The following is an 18,063-nucleotide window of genomic DNA, read 5'->3' as shown; positions in this document are numbered from 1 at the left end:
CATGTTTAATGGGGTGAATAGGGTGCCGATCATGCAGTACTTTGCCCTGGATGGTGTTGAGCGTCTTGAGTATTATTTGAGCTACAATCATCCAGCCAAGTGGCGTGTATTTCATTGTGTTGAATTGTGCCTTTCAGATGGTGGACAGGTTTTGGGGAGATAATTACTAGATGTAGAATTTCCAACCTCTGACCTGCTCTTCCAGCTACTGTATTTTTAAGGCTAGTCTGGTCCAGTTCAGTTTCTGGTCAGTGATAACCCCCCCCAGGGTGTTGATAGTGGGGGATTCAGTGATGGTACTGCCATTGAATGTCATGGGGAGATGGTTAGATACTCTCTTGTTGGAGATGGTCATTCCCTGGCACTTGTGTGACATGAATGTTACTTGCCATTTATCAGTCCAATCCTGAATATTGTCTAGGTCTTGCTGCTTGTAGACATGGACTGCTTCAGTATCGGAGGGGTAGCGAATGATGATGAACGTTGTGCAGTGATCAGAAAATATCCCCACATCTCGCCTTATTATAGAGGGACATATTTGCTTGCAGAATTGATTTGTTTATGGAGCTATGTTATCTGCTTACATATTGCTCAGTTGTATTGGGTGAGAAAAAAAATGTTTTTCCAAAGACCAAATCTTCAAAAGAAAAATCTTCATGAGCACGGTTCATACAATTCTCTCCCAAATTATTTAATCTCATGGTATGCATCCCTTTCCTCAGCATAATCTCAGTCCCTGACTGGATGACATCTCTGGAAGGCTGATATTATATGAATAAAATAGCCCCAAAATTCTAATTAGGGCCAAGATGTAATCTAGGGTATTGGGGACCAGAAAATGCTGTGATGTCTGATTCCAGCATGGTTCTGTCTTGCATTTAACTGTAGCTGTTTTCTGATGAAGAATGGCCATGAATCGTTGTTCCACCCACAGCCTTTATGTGAAAGATAGATCTTGTTTGACTTGGGCATTTGTAGATAATAGAAAAGAATATTGCAGCAGTTCATCTTGAAGACTCGTACTACATAATGGACACTACCTTTAAATGGTTACACACATGCTTTTCTTTTTTATGCCGCTGTATCAAATAACAAAATGGTTAAAGTTAAAAGAGATATTTTCATGTGTACACAAATTGGTTTTGGCTTGTTTGTTTAAGAGCCAATCAGCAGGAGCACCCATACTTAGAGGATACTAAAACGGTTTGAGTGCACTACATGACGCGTCTGATTGTCATAAAAGTCAAGGCTGAAGAATAAATATTTATTTTATCACTTGACCTCTGTGATTATATTACTGATATTGGTCTTTGAAGAACCATAATTGTTTTGTTTAAAGTACATTTGTCTGGAGTATTTTGATGGGCAGTCGAAGTTAGTTCATGGATTATATTTGTGTTGAGTTGACAGATGGTCTTCCAGGTACTATTGTCCAATTAAAGTACAGTAATTCCAAGTGACAAAGGGCCTTCCTGGATATTAGACAATAATATAGAACCTACCAGAGTTTCAAACCGTGCAGGGCTTGGAAAGGCTGCAATATTAATTTAGAAAATAAACTGCTACCCTCTTTAAAGATATGCCTGCAATTCATACACCATGCCTGTATGTATTAAATATACAAGATATTCATTTTCCCTGATCCCTTCCTCTCTTCAATTTCTAATTCAACAATGCTTGGCACCATTTCGGGATGAGTGGTGTGACAGGCATTAGTATGGAACAATTGGGCGTGTAACCTTACCTAAGAGAACAATGGTAACTTAATCAAAAGATAGCTAAAGGATGTGTACCAATTGAATGAAGATTTAAATTAATATTGTAGCAAGGTTGCTTGTAAGGCAGTAATACATTGAACTGCGATGTAATAATTTTCATTATAAAAACAAAATGCTGCAGATGCTGGAAGTCTGAAATAGAAGTAGAAAATGCTGGTAAAATCTCAGCAGGTCTGGCTGTGGAGAGAGAAACAGAGTTAATGACTCTTCTTCGGAGCCCTTTTTTCTCTCACGACAGATGCTACCAGACCTGCTGAGTTTTTTCAGCATTTTCAATCTTTATTTATTATTGATAATTTTAACTGTCCAATAAAGAATCATGTCTAAAATTATTAATGCTATTGCTTTCAAAATAGATTAACTGAGCATGGAATAATAATGCATGGAGCTTTTTTATTTTAAATTCATTAACATTTTCAGCTATTAAATCTACAATTCTGTTCATATAAAATTTAGATACATTCTGCTGCACTTCAATGGAATGGGATGTAGAGAATAAAAAAAACCTCTAGGAGCTCAAGGTTGTGTGCTTTAATTTCAAAAAAGTGTGACCAGGAGTACTTGTAGTTAGATGTACGGTTCGTTTGTGTGCTTAAGATCACCAGTAGCATTATGCATAATGACGGGATGTTTTTGAGTCAAACACCGTAAATGACAATGATTGAACAGTCAGCGCCTTGTGTGTTTTGAGGCTTGCAGGAAATGCTGTCAACTTTTACAGATGTCTGGAGAGTATACCAAATCTCTTTAGTTTCATGGTCCATCACACAAGCTCCTAGCAGTCCTCTCTCTGGAGGAAGCTGTGGGCAAATTTTCCTATTAGTTCCAATAGTATTGTTGCACCATCATCTTTATAATAATATTTCTCAAGTGAAACGGTAGAACATATAATGTTGAAATTATTACAACAAAAATTGCACATGGTAGGTAAACTGAATAGGACTACTTTTGATACATCCCATTGTAAAACAAATGCTCAGTGTGATAAACAACTTTATGCCTTTTCAATGCTGTGATTTTTCTGTATTTATGAAGTGACAGCATCCTTTTCCAATCTGTGCATTTTTTTCAGTCAGAAAGCATACATCTCCCTCTATTAAGGCTCTTGAAATAGAGAATCCTTTACCACTTAGTTTTTTTGGACTAATTCACACAGTAAATATTCACACACTAACTCTATTGATGAGTCTTGAAAATTATGTTTTAACACAAACAGCCTAGTGATTTTATTTGGGTCTTGATCCCTCCTCTCTGTCATAAGCAGTATTTCAAGATGTTTTGCCTGACAGCAAACTTGGTGGTTTGAGTGTTGTATAACTGTGGTAAAATCCGTCTCCAACTCCATCTCCAAGTTTGCTGATGTTGGATCTCAAACAACAATGAGACAGAGTACAGGAGGGAGATAGTGGCGTAGTGCAGTCACAACAATCTTTCCTTCAATGTCAGCAAAACTAAGGAGCTGTTCATCGACTTCAGAAAGTTAAGCATCGTATGCACCGCTGTCTGCATCAATGGTGCTGAGGTGGATATCGTTGACAACTTCAAATTCCTAGACATCAAGCACCATAAAAAGCAGCCTATCTGGCTGCATCACAGCTTGGTACGTCAACTGCTCGGCCCAGGACCGAAAGAAACTACAGAGAGTCCATCACGGGAACCCGCTCCCATCCATTGGCTCTCTATATCTCCCGCTGCCTTGGGAAAGCGGGCAGCGTAATCAAATACCCCTCCCATCCGGGATATTCTCTCTTGCAACCTCTTTCATCAGGCAGAAGATACAAAAGTCTGAGAACACGCGCTAACAGATTCAATAACAGCTTCTTCCATGCTGCTACCAGACTCCTAATGGCCCGCTTGTGAACTAATCTTTCCACACATCTTCTCTACTGTGTAACACTACACTCCGTATGCTTCACCCGATGTCTATGTATTTACATTATGTATCTATTGTATTGCCTATGTTTTTCATGTATGGTACGATCTGACTGGACTGGACGCAGAATTTAGAGTACCCAATTCTTTTTTACCCAATTAAGGGGCAATTTATTGCTGCCAATCTACCTATCCTGCACATCTTTGAGTTTGTGGGGGTGAGACCCATGCAGACAAGGAGAGAATGTGCAAACTCCACATGGACAGTGACCCGGGGCCGGAATTGAACCACTGCGCCACTGTGCTGCCCCGCAGAACAATACTTTTCACTGTATCTCAGTACATGTGACAAACCTACATCTATATAAAAGGGATCCATATTGCTTTACTGCGAAGAAGATGTGAGGTGTTGATGCTTGGAGACACTGGCATCAGCCTGTTTCCTAACAGTGGAGAGACAAAATCTCCAAAATTCCAGGAAAGTGTTGAGAAGGTTGAGTTGTAAACAGTTGTGCTTTACAAAAAGTCTATTTACTTTCAAGATAAAAGAGTTGATGTCTCAAGGATAGCTAATCAGCATCTCCACCTGGACACAAGATGCCATACTGATGGACTTTGAGATGGGATGGGTACTGATGAAATCATTGTGATATTGGCTTATAGGGTTTCCTAGATTATCGCTGAACATCATTGATTGGTCAGTTGGAGCTGGAGGTTGAATGTCTCTCTGGTTCATTGCATCAGAATGCAGGTGGAAGCTTGCACTCAGATTGAAAAGGGCCAAATTTGTAAACAGTTGAAATAAAGCTGGAAGGTGCATCGAGCTTGCACTAGAGAGAGGATCTCCAGTTATATTCTCACAGTAGGTTAACAGGATGAGAAAAGAAAGCAACAGAAGTAAACCCTCAGGAGCAAGAATCATTTTGGACCTGTCCTGAGAATTGAATATCGACACACGGCACAATTTGACATGTATCTGTGAAGTGTGAATTTTTGGTTGCACTAAAAATAAGAAGAGTGCGTATTCCATTCTGCAGTTTAAAATATAGGGTGTCTACAAACGTAGTGCTTACTGTTACGGGCCAGGGTTGAGAGAACCCCAAAGTGTATCATGGAGTTCACCTGACCCACAACTTTTAATAGATTGTGGTATGGAGGAGCACACGGCCCACTCTACAGGTGTGCTGCAGCAGAAATGGAAAGTATTTTTGAAAGAAAAAACAATGTTTATTCTATGAACTCAAGTTAACCTTTTTAAAACAAACAGTGAACATCTTAGCAACCATTAATTGATATACAACCCCCAAAGAATACAACACGAAGTAATCCTTAAGCTGTCCTTTTAACATCCATAAGACTTTTTTTTTAAAAAACACTTTTAACACAAGCACATCTGGTTAAAGTCACTACTGAGAGCAGTTATTAGTTTCAAATCACCAAAGGATCGATTTACAGTTTTTAGATCACAGAGAGATAGAGACTAATACCCCTCTGGCTGTGACCGCAGCTATCCAGCTCTGAAAATGAAACTAAAACACATCCTGCAGCAAACAACCTAAAATGAAAGTAAAAAGCTGATATACAGCCCAGCTCCACTCACACTGACATCACTGATAAACACCCATTTCTTAAACCCCCATTTCTTAAAGGTGCTCTCACATGACATAACTCAATATGTAATGGGTTAAGTGACATTCCAGTTAGTTGTCTCATTTATGTTAAGTATCCAATAATTGACACTGATTATGTAAAGAGGCTTCAGGCGGCCTTTGTGTCAGGTGATGTGATGATACAGTTTTGTGCAGAGTCTGTTAAAGTAAAATAAAGGTGTTTGTAAAAGGAGCAGTACCTTTGACTCTTTATACAACAGCAGCTAAACGTCTAACAAATGGTAGCAGAGAATGGTTGCTGTGCAAATGTGAAGGGTTGAAAGATATAACTTTTCCAGACCAAACCAAGGAGTGAGTGAGAAGAAAAAAAAAGATAATATGGCTGAACCTAGGATAAAGATGGCCGGATATGACTACCCCTCCTTATTTTCTGAAAAGGGATTGTACGACCAATGGAGAAGTGCAGTAGTTATGTGGACTTAAGATAACTGCCTTGGGAAAGAGAAAACAAGGAATGGCATTGGCTCTTTCTGTACCTTATGACAGTAAAATCCAGAGCAAAGTGTTTTCTGGTAGAGTTAGACTCAGAAGAAGGTCTGCAGACTCTATTACGTTATATGGATAAGATTTATAAAAAGGATTACTTGTTAAGTGCGTATGAAGCATGGTAGGATTTTGATAGGTTCAGGAAAATAGAGGATTTCTCCATTGAAAACTATATAATGGAATTTGGCAGGCTGTATAAAAGGCTGCAGAAACACAACCTGGAATTTCCAGTCTGTGTTGGCCTTTAAATTACTTGACTATGCTAGAGTGAGCAACGTGGATAGGCTCCTGCTTTTGACAGGAGTTCAGTTTGCGGATAAGGATACCTTATTCAATCAGATGACAGAAGCTTTAAAAAAGTTTATGTGGAAACATTCTGTTCTGATGGCTCTGATGACCCAAATAGGTCAGCCTGCAATAAAGCAGAATATGGAAGAAACAATACTAACAGGATGGCAAAATCATATGGCCACAAACAGGTTCCAAGACTGTAGGAGGAGATCGGGACCTGGAAATTATGAAGACAGAAACCCAGTTAGAATATACAATCGGAAGATGAACCCCAGAAATGCACGAGGCATGATAAATCGATGTTTTCGATATGACTCTCAATACCATTATGCTTTCAACTGTCCAACACGTTATAATAGTGTTTGAAGCGACACATGACACAGAAGAGTCAGAAGAGGAAAAAGATAGTGACCAGAAAGAAGGCATTGTCCTATTAACAAGCAGTTTTACGCCGGTAGTGAGGGTGTTGGTTGCAGAATCCTTCAATTGTGCTGTATTGGACAGTAGCTGCACATCCACTGTGTGTGGGATTGACTGGTTAAAATGTTACCTAGACTCCTTGACTGTTGAAAATCGTAACATGGTTCAGGAATTTGAAAGTTCCACAGGTTTCAGGTTTCTCTGAAGTCACTGAAAAGAGTGGTGCTCCCTTGCAATATTGCCAGAGTGAATCATTTCATTAGCACGGATGTTGTATCAAGTGAGATACCTTTGCTTCTGGGCAAACCGTGCATGAAGAAAGCACACATGAAACGGGGTATGGGACAGGATAAGGCAACAATTTTTGGAAATACGGTGGACTTACAATTTACACAGTCGGGGCACTATTGTATTCCATTACTGACAAATAATATTTCAAGTAGAGTTGTTAAGAATGTGTTGATGTCAGTTGAAAATGGGACTTTAGCTGATAAGCTTGTTGTATTAAAACTGCATAGGAAATTTGCGCATCCATCTCCTCGGGGGCTGAAAAAATTATTAAAGGAGGCAGGGGTAAGGGATGAAGACTATACTAAACTGATAGAACAGGTTAGCGATCGCTGTGAAGTTTGTAGGAAGTACAGAAGGACACCAGCATGACTGATAGTAACCCTACCTTTAGCCAGGGATTTTAACGCCATTGTGGCTATGCACCTTAAGATCTGGGATAAAGCGAATAATATATTTATTTAGCATTTTGTAGATTTAGAAACCAGATTTAGTCAATCAACGATTGTACGAAGTAAAGAAAAGGGAGTAATTCTGGATCAAATCGTGGAAAAATGGATAGGAACAGGAATGAGCCCACCGGCAAAATTTCTTACGGACAATGGAGGAGAATTTGCTAATGAGTTTAGGGATATGTGTGAAAACGTGAATATTACAATTATGAATACGGCTGCGGAAAGCCCATTTAGTAATGGTGTCTGTGAAAGAAACCATGCGGTAATTGATGACATGCTCCGGCCAATTTTGGCAGATAGACCGAATTGCAAGCTAAATTCAACTTTAGCATGGGCGGTACATGCAAATAATTCATTGCAGGTGGTTGGGGGCTTTGGTCCCTATCAATTAGTGTTTGGTAGAAATCCTAAAATTCCGTCCATTTTGGATGACCAGCCTCCAGCTTGGGAAGGGACTACAATTAGCTCTGCCTTTGCTGAGCGTTTAAATGCAGTAGAAAAGCATTTTTGGAAGCAGAAGTCTCTGAAAGAATTTGCAGAGCTTCAAGTGATAATGTACGGCCATCAAATACCGTTTTCCAGCAAGGAGACATAGTATACAATAAGAGAGACAATTTTAATGAATGGAAAGGCCCAAGGAAGATCATAGGCATAAATGGCAAAACAATTATTTTGCAACATGGCAATCAAACTGTTAGGGTGCATTCATCAAGCATAATGGGTACAGACTACAAATTTTCAAATTTAGACAGAGCAGACAGACATGACGAGGAACCAGGGTCATCTGGTACGCATGTGTTACAGAAATACGAGGGCCAGTTAACTGATATAGACCTATCTTCTGTAGAGGAACACAACACTTCTGATAAATTAGAACAGGCCATTTTTCCGAAAGGACAACTGCCAAAAGGTGGTACAAAAGTGACATACTTGCTTGAAGGGTCTAGTCAATGGAAGGATGCAACTGTTATTAGTAGAGCAGGGAAGGCCACTGGAAAGTATAAACATTAGTTGAATGGACAGCCTTCAGGGGAGGGAGTCAAGACAATGGATTGGGAACACAAAGTTCAAAAATGGAGGGCAGAGAAACGCAATTCCAGTTCAGATGGTACATCGGATAGTGAACAGGTCCACTCGAAAAAGTTGAGAACTATTGAAAGGACATCCCACAGCAGAAGGGAAAGATCAAGCAGTAGTAGTACAGAACGAGATACCAGATGGGAGAGGGTACGTAGTTTATCAAGGTCTCGGAACATGAGTAAGACAACGAATACTAATAGGAATAGAAGCCCACGTGCCGTGAGGTTTTGGTGGCTCTCAATAAATTAGATGAAAAAGTTATCAAAGATGCCAAACGGCAAGAACTGCATAGTTGGAGTGAATTTGGGGTATACACGGAAATAGGGAGCAAAGAGCTCTATCCCACAGATGGATTTGCATGGAAAAGGTCCTTCCGGATGGAACTTATAAGGCAAAGGCCAGGCTTGTGGCAAGGGGATTTTTTGAAGAAAACTTAGAAGATGATGATTTAAGGGTAGTTTCACCTGCGGCAGGAAGAGTTATTTTAAAGATCTTGGCTCTATTAGCCACAAAGGCATGGGAATGCAAATCTATAGATATAAAAGCTGCTTTTTTGCAGGGGCATTAGCTCCAGAGAGACATTTTTCTCTGTTCTCCTAAAGAGGCAGCTAACACAGAAGGGGTACTCTGGAAGTTGAACAAATGTGTATATGGATTAAATGATGTGTCTAGAGTCTGGTATTTTTCGGTCACATCAGTTTTGTTAAAGTTAGGCTGTTGTCAGTTGAAAGCAGATCGGCAGTGTTTTACTGGCACTATAAAGGAAATGTTTCTGGCATCTTTATGATGCATGTTGATGATTTTTTTGTGGGGTGGTACCATTGATTTTGAAGCTATTGTAATCTCTGGTTTGAGGAGAGAATTCAGGGTTGGAAGTCAGGCTTCTGCATTTAAATATATTGAACTGGAAATCGGACAGACTAAGTTAGGGGCAACTTTACGTCAGCAAGCTTATTTGGAAAGCATCAGCCCAATAGCAATTAGTCGTGGCCGGTTTTCACAAAAAGACGCAATGGTTTCAAAGATGGAAAAAAAGCAAATGCGAAGTTTAATTGGGCAACTGAATTGGTTAGGTAGACTGACTAGACCGGACGTGAGTTTTGATGTCTTAGAGATGAATACAAAAATGAATGATCCCAAAGTGGAAGACATAATAAGAGCAAATAAAGCGTTGGTCAAACTAAAAATGCAGGTGTGTGTTTTGAAGTTCCCGGTTTTAGGTGACTGTAGGCACTTGAAACTCCTAGTTTATAGTGATGCGTCCTAAATAAATTGATGTGATGGGGTTTTAAGCGCAGGAGGTTTTATAAATTTCCTTTTGGGGACCAATGGTAAATGTTGTCCTCTTGTGTGGGAAACAAAGAAAATAAGGAGAGTGGTCAAAAGCACTTTGGCTGCTGAGACATTAAACCTTGTAGAGGCGGTGGATATGGCCTTTTCTATATCTCAGATATTGACAGAAATTTTGGAATTAGGAGGTTTGGGTAATATACCTATTGAATATCATATTTACAATAAATCCCTGTGGGAAAATGTGCACTCTACAAAAAGTGTCAATAAAAAAAGTTTAAGGATAGACATCGCAAGTTTGAAGCAGATGTTGGACGGGGGGAAATAGCAAAAATTAAATGGGTTGACAATAGCTATCAATTGTCAGACTGTTTTACAAAAAGAGGGGCTAGTTCACAGAAACTTTTGGGTATTGTTAATGAAGGGCGCCTGTTCCTGTGATTTTTTTTTTTTCCAAACATTAAAAAAAATCAAGGGGGAAATTGCATGTGTGTTTTTGAGTTTCTTGTAATTTTGTTTTCATCTAATTTTTTTTTCTCCAAGGAAGGGGAGAATGGGTTAAGAGATATTTCAATTAGTTGTTTCATTGATGTTAAGTATCCAATTATTGACACTGATATGTAAAGGGGCTTCAGGTGCCCTTTGTGTCAGGTGACATGGTGATAGAGTTTTGTGCACAGTCTGTTAAAGTAAAATAAAGGTGTTTGTGAAAAGGAGTAGAATCTTTGACTCTGTATACAACAGCAGATAAACATCTAACAATTCTTCAGTTATTAACCGGAAGCATTTTTTAAAAAATGAATGGGCAGCATGGTGGCATAGTGGTTAGCACTATGGCTTCACAGCTCGAGGATCCCAGGTTCGATTCCCGGCTTGGGTCACTGTCTGTACGGAGGCTGCATGTTCTCCCCGAGGCTGCGTAGGTTTCCTCCGGATTCTCCCGTTTCCTCCAACATTCCAAACATGTGGAGGTTAGGTGGATTGGCCATACTAAATTGCCCATAGTGTTCAAAAAGGTTCGGTGGGGTTACTGGGTTGTGGGGATAGGATGGAGGTGTGGGCTTAGGTGGGTTGGTCTTCCCTGTGTTGACTCGATGGGCCAAATGTCGTCCTCCTGCATTGTAAATTCTATGTCTAAAAATAAGTGATCGGTCCCAATGGCGATCATAACAGAATGCATTGTCTTCTTTATAGTTATAATGAAACTGCCACCTACCTGTGATTTTGAGCCAGCTAGCATAGGATTGCTTTTGATGTCTAATTAGAACTTGTTTTAAATTAAACAGGATTAAATGTTAGGAGAGGAGCGCAAATTGCGCCCCGGGTTTAAAGCATGCTGTTTATTATCCATGATAACTATCTGCAGGAAACAAAATAATTATTTTATGATTGCTGGAAAGTTTTGCAGAACTGATCTGTTCTATTTTCTTATCCATCACTGTGTATCAAGTTTAAAACCTGTACAAGTCAACTACATTGCACCTACTTGAAAAAAATACAGTTCTTAAAATGTTATTTTTCTGATTTGTTTGCTTATTGTTTTTCAAAGGTTGGAGTTGCTTTCAGTGATGTTTGGTGAGCTGAGGTCATGTGACATAAGCATTACTACTTCCGGGTCACAAATATTTCCCCAACCATATAATATGCTGCCAGCAAGTTGGCAGCATTTGGCATATAACATTGATTGGCAGCCTACCTGTGTGGAATTATGTTTCATATATCCTTTCAAAACACTTGAGAACTACAGCAAAGCCAGCTACAAAGCTGTATGTAGTCTTCTGCCATATTGGTCATGTCATTGCAAACAATGCTTTGACCAAGAGACATCCAGACTCAAAACGTTAGCTCCCTTTTCTCTCCACAGACGCTGTCAGATCTGTTGAGATTTTCTGTTTTTGTTTCATTGCAAACAATATTGGATTTGTCTCAAACAACACCTTTGCTCAGGCAGATATGGAGAATAGGTACTTGCCTGTAATTCATTTCATTGCAGTATTTTGAGAAGTGAAGCATGGTCATTCGTTTTTACAATGCCTTTTTACTGTATAGTATGAAATGGTAAATCTTTCATATCGTGCATGTGACATGTAGGTTTTATGAGTGCTGAATAACAAAATACTTTACATTGAATCATGGATATACATATTGAGTCGAGTTGAAAAGCAAAAGCTATTTATAACCATATTTTGTTACAAGGGAATGGTTCATATTTCATTACAAGGGGATGGTTTTACCTATACTGAGAATATCATGGACCCCTTGTAATGGAATGATTTGTTTATCTCAAATTTGCACTTGTCTATTTGTTGGTTTGTATAGAAGTCCCTAATTTGAGATGCCTGATCATTATCCCATTTACTGTGCAACATGTCAGTTATTTAGGCTACGGTGACTGACCCAGAAGATTCAGCCCTAATATTGATGACAGAGCTTAATTATCTGACGGGAACGGAACTTAATACAGTGTTTCAATAAGTGCGAGGCCTCCTATGTCCATGGTATTCACTGCACATTGTCCAGGATGAATGATTTTTAACATTTATTTTGGAGATGTATGTTTTTGTTTGTTTTATTCTATTTAATTTTTTTTATTGGGTTTAAAGTATATTAGTTGCTTGTTCTTCAAATTCAAAAATCACCAGATAGTAACATCAAGCAGATTTCACTTCACATGAACTCCATAGGAAGCAGTCTACTTCATTAAGAAAGACAGTTTCTGCTTGGAATGTTAATTTAACAGTGTTGGATTTGCTGAAAAATGTTCTCTTATCTCTTCCAGTTAACAGCCTGCATCCACGGGTCAGCAGCTATGCTATATCCGATGTTTTGGCAGCATGTTTACATTCCTGTCCTCCCTCCTCACTTATTGGACTACTGCTGGTAAGATGTTAAGCAAATTTGAATGACAGAAGAAGGGAAATGCTATTCACATAAATACTCCCTGCATGATTGAGCAGAAGGACAAAAAATGTTGTTGCATGGAAAATATTGCTTTGCTCTGCTATCCCTTGGCATTTTACATTTGGGAAGATCAGCATGAGACTCTACAATGGCACAGCCCGTCCCACTGACAGGTGGGGAATTGAAGGTGGGGAGGGGGTTTAGAATTCTAAAATAGGAACCCATCCCCAACCCGATGTGCATCTGTGCCTATTTCCAATTATACATTGGCAGATTAATGTCATGCCTTGGAGATGTGGGAGACTTTATTAGCACATTTAAATCAAACTCCTACAGCGCATTTGGGATCCTCTCAGGTTACAGAAAAACCCAGCATTACAAGGAAGGTGGGAACTAATGGCTCAACAAATGGTTTTTGCAACAGTCCTTCCAATCCAGGAGGAGCAGGAGTGCTCTGTCTCAGCCCCTTGAGCAAATCTTCAACAACCCCTCTGCCAGTTGTGGCCTCCCTCCCTCCCATTGGCCTCACCCTGTCCAGCCCTGGTGTTTTCCTTGCTCCCATCCCTGGTGGCCAACTCCCCACTCCCCCTCAACCTGATCGCTCCCTCTGCCCCTTCCTCAGGTGAATAAAGAGCTATGTTTCAGAAACATTTATATAGATAAAGTCAAAGATGCAAGATGTTACTTTGAATGCGAGCATTTGCAGGTAATTAAGTCTTTACAGTTCCAGAGAGGGGGGTAACCCCAGGTTAAAGAGGTGTGAATTGTCTCAAGCCAGGACAGTTGGTAGGATTTTGCAAGCCCAGGCCAGATTGTGGGGGATGAATGTAATGCAACATGAATCTAAGGTCCCGGTTGAGGCCCGACTCATGTGCGGAACTTGGCTATAAGTTGCTGCTCGGCGATTTTGTGTTGTTGCACGTCCTGAAGGCTGCCTTGGAGAACGCTTACCCAGAGATCAGAGGCTGAATGCCCTTGACTGCTGAAGTGTTCCCTGACTGGAAGGGAACATTCCTGCCTGGCGATTGTCTCGCGATGCCCCTTCCATTCGGGGGACACTTCAGCAGTCAAGGGCATTCAGCCTCTGATCTCCGGGTACTGAAATGAATAATAGTGGTGTGTTCAAACTAATCTCGAGCTGTTAATACGATCTATTATTTAAGTGTTTTATTCACTTCGTGCCATGGTTTTGTCTGTAACAGAAAGCAACACAAAGAAATGTTGTAAATGACCAACCACAGTGAGTCACGATTTAAAACTACTACTAAAATGGAAGGAACAGATGACACTAGAAGGAATTGCACCAGTTGTCCAGAACAAGCATATCTAACATGCCTAAATAACCCACATAGGATTACAGAGGATATGCAGCACAGAAACAGGTCATTTGGCCCAACTGGTCCATGCGGCGTTTATGCTCTATCTGAGGCTCCTTCCATCTTTCCTTATCTAAATCTATTATAGTGGCTGTAAAGATTTGAAATGAAAGCAATATGCAAACTTTATGGAACATTGTTACTCCAGCCAGAGAGAAATAGATCTTTTCCCCCATTTTAGATTTGCTTTTCTTTGCAGGATTTTTCTCCTCTTTTTTGCTTTCGGGCAGCAGCTGTTCATTATTCTGCCATTCACACCTCCTCTGGACATGTCATTCATTCCCTGTGATTTTGTGCTACCATTACTTTTGCCATTTAATCTCTCCCATCTTTCACCCCATTTCAGACCATTCCTTTTGTTCTATCTCCGCTCCCTCCTCCCTCGCCTTGTTCTCTTGCTTAAAATCTGTTCCAATTCTAACTTTTCCCAGTTTTCATGAAAGCTCATAGACCTGAAACAGTAACTCCGTTTCTCTCTTTACAGATGCTGCCTGAGCTGCTGAGTATTTCCAGCAGCTTTTGCTTTTATTTCAAATTCCCATCACGACTGTATTTTGCTTTTGTTTTGTTAAAAGCAGAACTAGGTGAGCAGAAGAGCAATTTTTATTTTCAGAGATCAAAAAAAAATAAACCAGCCTGACACCACTCGCCTGGTGGCGTCAGTTCAAGGGAGAAATGTTTGTTACATTGTTCCGAAAGAAATAGCCTGCCTCACCACCGTGCTTGAGTTAACTTCTGTTTATTCATAATCTAGTACAAAGAAGCCCTTCCCAGGCTGAATAGCACAGGAGGGTGCCTAGGCCTCTTTTACACGTCAGATGTAAGCCATATGAAATATGTCGATTTTATGTAAAATTATGAATGGCCTCCTGTAGTATGTGCAGTCCTGAGTTGATTTGGGGCCAGAATGTCCATGTGTAGCTGTGCTGGTTAGACATATACAAGCCCAAAACCAACAAGGAACATGATTCCACCTTTGTAGTCAATCCCCTTACCATCTGTCGTTTTGCATAATATTCACATGCTAGGTTGTTAAATTTGCTTGAATTTCTGTCATTAGAGGCTGATACCGAACAGAATGTGAATGTGGGAGGTGCGTAAATTCAGGAAAACCGTGCATGTTCTCTTCTCCGTACAAGCAGAGCAAAAGTTTATATTTTTTAGAAAATTCAAGGGATTCAGTACTCTGCATCTATTAACGATTTGCATAAGGATAATTATGCTCATAATTCAATGACCCAGCCAGATTGCAAAGAAGGATTTTTGTTTTTATCCAAAATTTTGAAATGTGTAGCATTTTAAATGTGACAAATTTGAGTTTGGGTTGGCACAAAGAAAGCAAAAATGTATCTCTTAAAAACAAAACGCAACTTAAAAATCGACCCACTTTACCTAAATTTATAAACAGTGAAGGTGGATGATAGCTTTTTGCTTCAATTTGGGAATCCTCTTCATTCTTGAGGCTGGAAGCTGCTTGGTGAGTTGTGACTCAAATGCCTTGAAAGTGAACCAGAGGACTAAGGAATAAAAGCTATATAGCTTAACAAGCAAACCCATCAAATTCAGAACACAAGCCAGCAGCTGTTTCCATAGCTGTTTCAGTTCATTCATTAGTACTGCTCAAGACATTTTATGCAGTGTTCTGGATTAATGTATGTCTGTCAATCTCATTTACTCTACACTAGGATTGATACTTAGGGCTGGAGTTTTCATTTATTTATCTTCACTGGTCATGAAAACTTTTTGGAAAAACGTATACCACAATATATTTGAAAACAGCAATTCAAATAAATTTAGTGACTTGCCACAGTGTTCATTATAATTCTCATACAGTGGGTGAAAGATTGTTCCTTCAGCTTTTGTGGCATAATTAGTTAGTTCTATTTTGGGTCAATTGAACTCATCACATGGACATGCAATGCAATCGTTATTTGAACATTCCATGTCAATTGTAATTGTTTTTTTAATCCAGTTTTTTCTCAATTTATGTTGAAGACAAAATGACTGTTGCATAAACAATGTTATTTCAGTATTCATGAAGTCTAGAAAGGATGATGTATTGAGAACAGTTAATGTAAATCCATAGCCTCAATGACGTCTGATCGTGTCCACCCGCGTTATGATGTATATGGTCTGCTTACCCCTTTCAATATTATTGACCCACGAATATTATCTTTTTTAATCATCACCTGGACTTTTTTAAGTAAGAAAAGTGAGAAAAGAATGAGTGGAAAAATCTATCTCGTGATAACTCAAAGTAAATTATGAGGGAATATTCTTTTGAAATTATAAAATTTTACCATAGAGGTAAGAAGTAATTGACAGATTTTCTATACGATTATCCAACCTTGCCTTTCCGCATCCCACAATCACTCATTTGATTGAAGAATGCTTTTTACAGCCATGTTAGCATTTATACCCTCAAATATCCCCACATATGATACTTAAATGTAATTTCTGAAATTCATAATTCATTTATAGGATTGCAGGACAGAGTGCAAGATGCATGAGATCAGATCTTTCAAAGTGATATGACAAGCTAATGTAAAGCAATCCACTATTTAAAATTATTTCATGGGATGTGGGCATTGCTGGCTAGGCCAGCATTTATTGCCCATCTCATATTGCCTTTAAGAAGCAGGCAGTGAGGACGCCTTCTTTAACTGTTCCAGTCCATGTGGTGTAGGTACACCCACACCGCTGATAGAAAGGGAGATCCAGCTTTTCTACCGTGCAACCGTGAAGGAACGGCTATAGTTCCAAGTGAGGATGATGTGTGCTTTAGAGCGGAACCTGCAGGTAATGGTACTCCCATATATCTGCGGCCTTGTCTTTCCAGGTGGCAGAGGTTGCGGGTTTGAAAGGTGCTGTTGAAGTAGCCTTTGGTGAATTGCTGGAGTGCATCTTGTAGATGATACACACTGCTGCTATTCTGTGTTGGTAGTAAAGGGAGTACATGTTAAAGGTGGTGGATGGGGTGCCAAACAATCGAGCTGTTTTGTTCTGGATGGTGTTGAACTTCGTAAATGTTGTTATCATCCAGGCACGTGACGAGTATTTCGTCACACTCCTGACTTGCACCCTGTAGATGACGGCCAGGCTTTGGGAGTCAGGAGGTGAGTTGCATGCCGTAGAGTTCCCAATCTCCGACCTACTCATGTAACCATAATATATATATGCCTGGTCTAGTTCAGTTTCTAGTCAATGATAACCCTTGATAATTGGTACTGATATTGTCCTTGAATGACCCTGAACATGATGAGTTCACAATTGCCACTTTGTAATAAATTCGCCGAATAGATCTTGATAAACCTTATTTTGAGGTATATTAAAGTGATTAAGATAACCTTTCAGAGCAATTTATGCCTGAACTCCAATCTGAATAGAGGTCAATTAACCAGTTCAATGTTTAAATTACTTGAATCTCTTGTTGAGATAGCCGATTCAGTTCTTTCTACCTCCTTAAAGCAAAACCATTTCCATTCATCTTTTTTTATTTCTTCAATAGTTTGGTCTTCCTCCGAGTCAACTTGTTTTCCCCAACATCCCAAAGTGGATTTCTTTACATTGGTAGGTCAAATGACCCTTAAAATCCTGCGTTATCCGCATCTTGCACTCTATTGTGCAGTCTTCACATCTCCAGGCTACCCTAGTAGTTATAAGACTTTCTGAAAAGTTACTCTAATTGGGAACACCTTCGTTTCCAGAAACAGGAACTCCAAAGGTTAATCAATTTGAGGACGGAATGATTATAAATTATTTTCATTGTCCTTACTCATTGAATGAAGTACCTTTCTCCGGCACCATCCAGATGAGTACCACTGAGCTGATTTTGTTTGCAGGGAAAAAGGACGTTGTGTCTCAGCATTGTTTTCATTTGATATATTAATTATGAGTTTTTGGCACAAATTTTTGGAACAAAATTTCCATTACTGATAATAATTATTCTTATGACTGCCAGGAAAGCTTCCACGAGTCACAAATGTAACACTTAACCTGTCTTTTGGTGTCGGCATCAAATGTTCAGTTAGTCTGCAAGTCTCATTTAGCTTCTTCATTGTGGCATGCGTGTTCAGTACAGAAAATGTTTTTATATTGTTTGGGCTCTTGCTGTTATCACAGTAAAGTTATGAACCTTTTGAAAGCACATCAGTCA

General features: G+C 39.5%; 1 protein-coding gene across 8 annotated transcripts in view; it reads left to right on the top strand.

Moving 5' to 3' along the window:
- Positions 1 to 18,063, top strand: part of LOC119955553 (DENN domain-containing protein 1A-like) — a 641,178-nt gene that overhangs the window by 364,718 nt on the left and 258,397 nt on the right. For all 8 annotated transcript variants that reach the window (XM_038781844.1, XM_038781841.1, XM_038781843.1 and 5 more), the window contains exon 10: positions 12,410 to 12,510. In XM_038781844.1, coding sequence (XP_038637772.1) covers positions 12,410 to 12,510 — 101 coding nt within the window. The remainder of the gene's footprint in view (positions 1 to 12,409; positions 12,511 to 18,063) is intronic.

This window comes from Scyliorhinus canicula, chromosome 21 (assembly GCF_902713615.1).
Source record: "Scyliorhinus canicula chromosome 21, sScyCan1.1, whole genome shotgun sequence".
Lineage (NCBI taxonomy): Eukaryota > Metazoa > Chordata > Chondrichthyes > Carcharhiniformes > Scyliorhinidae > Scyliorhinus > Scyliorhinus canicula.
Note: the sequence above shows the minus strand (reverse complement) of the source record. Positions and strands in the feature narration are given on the sequence as shown.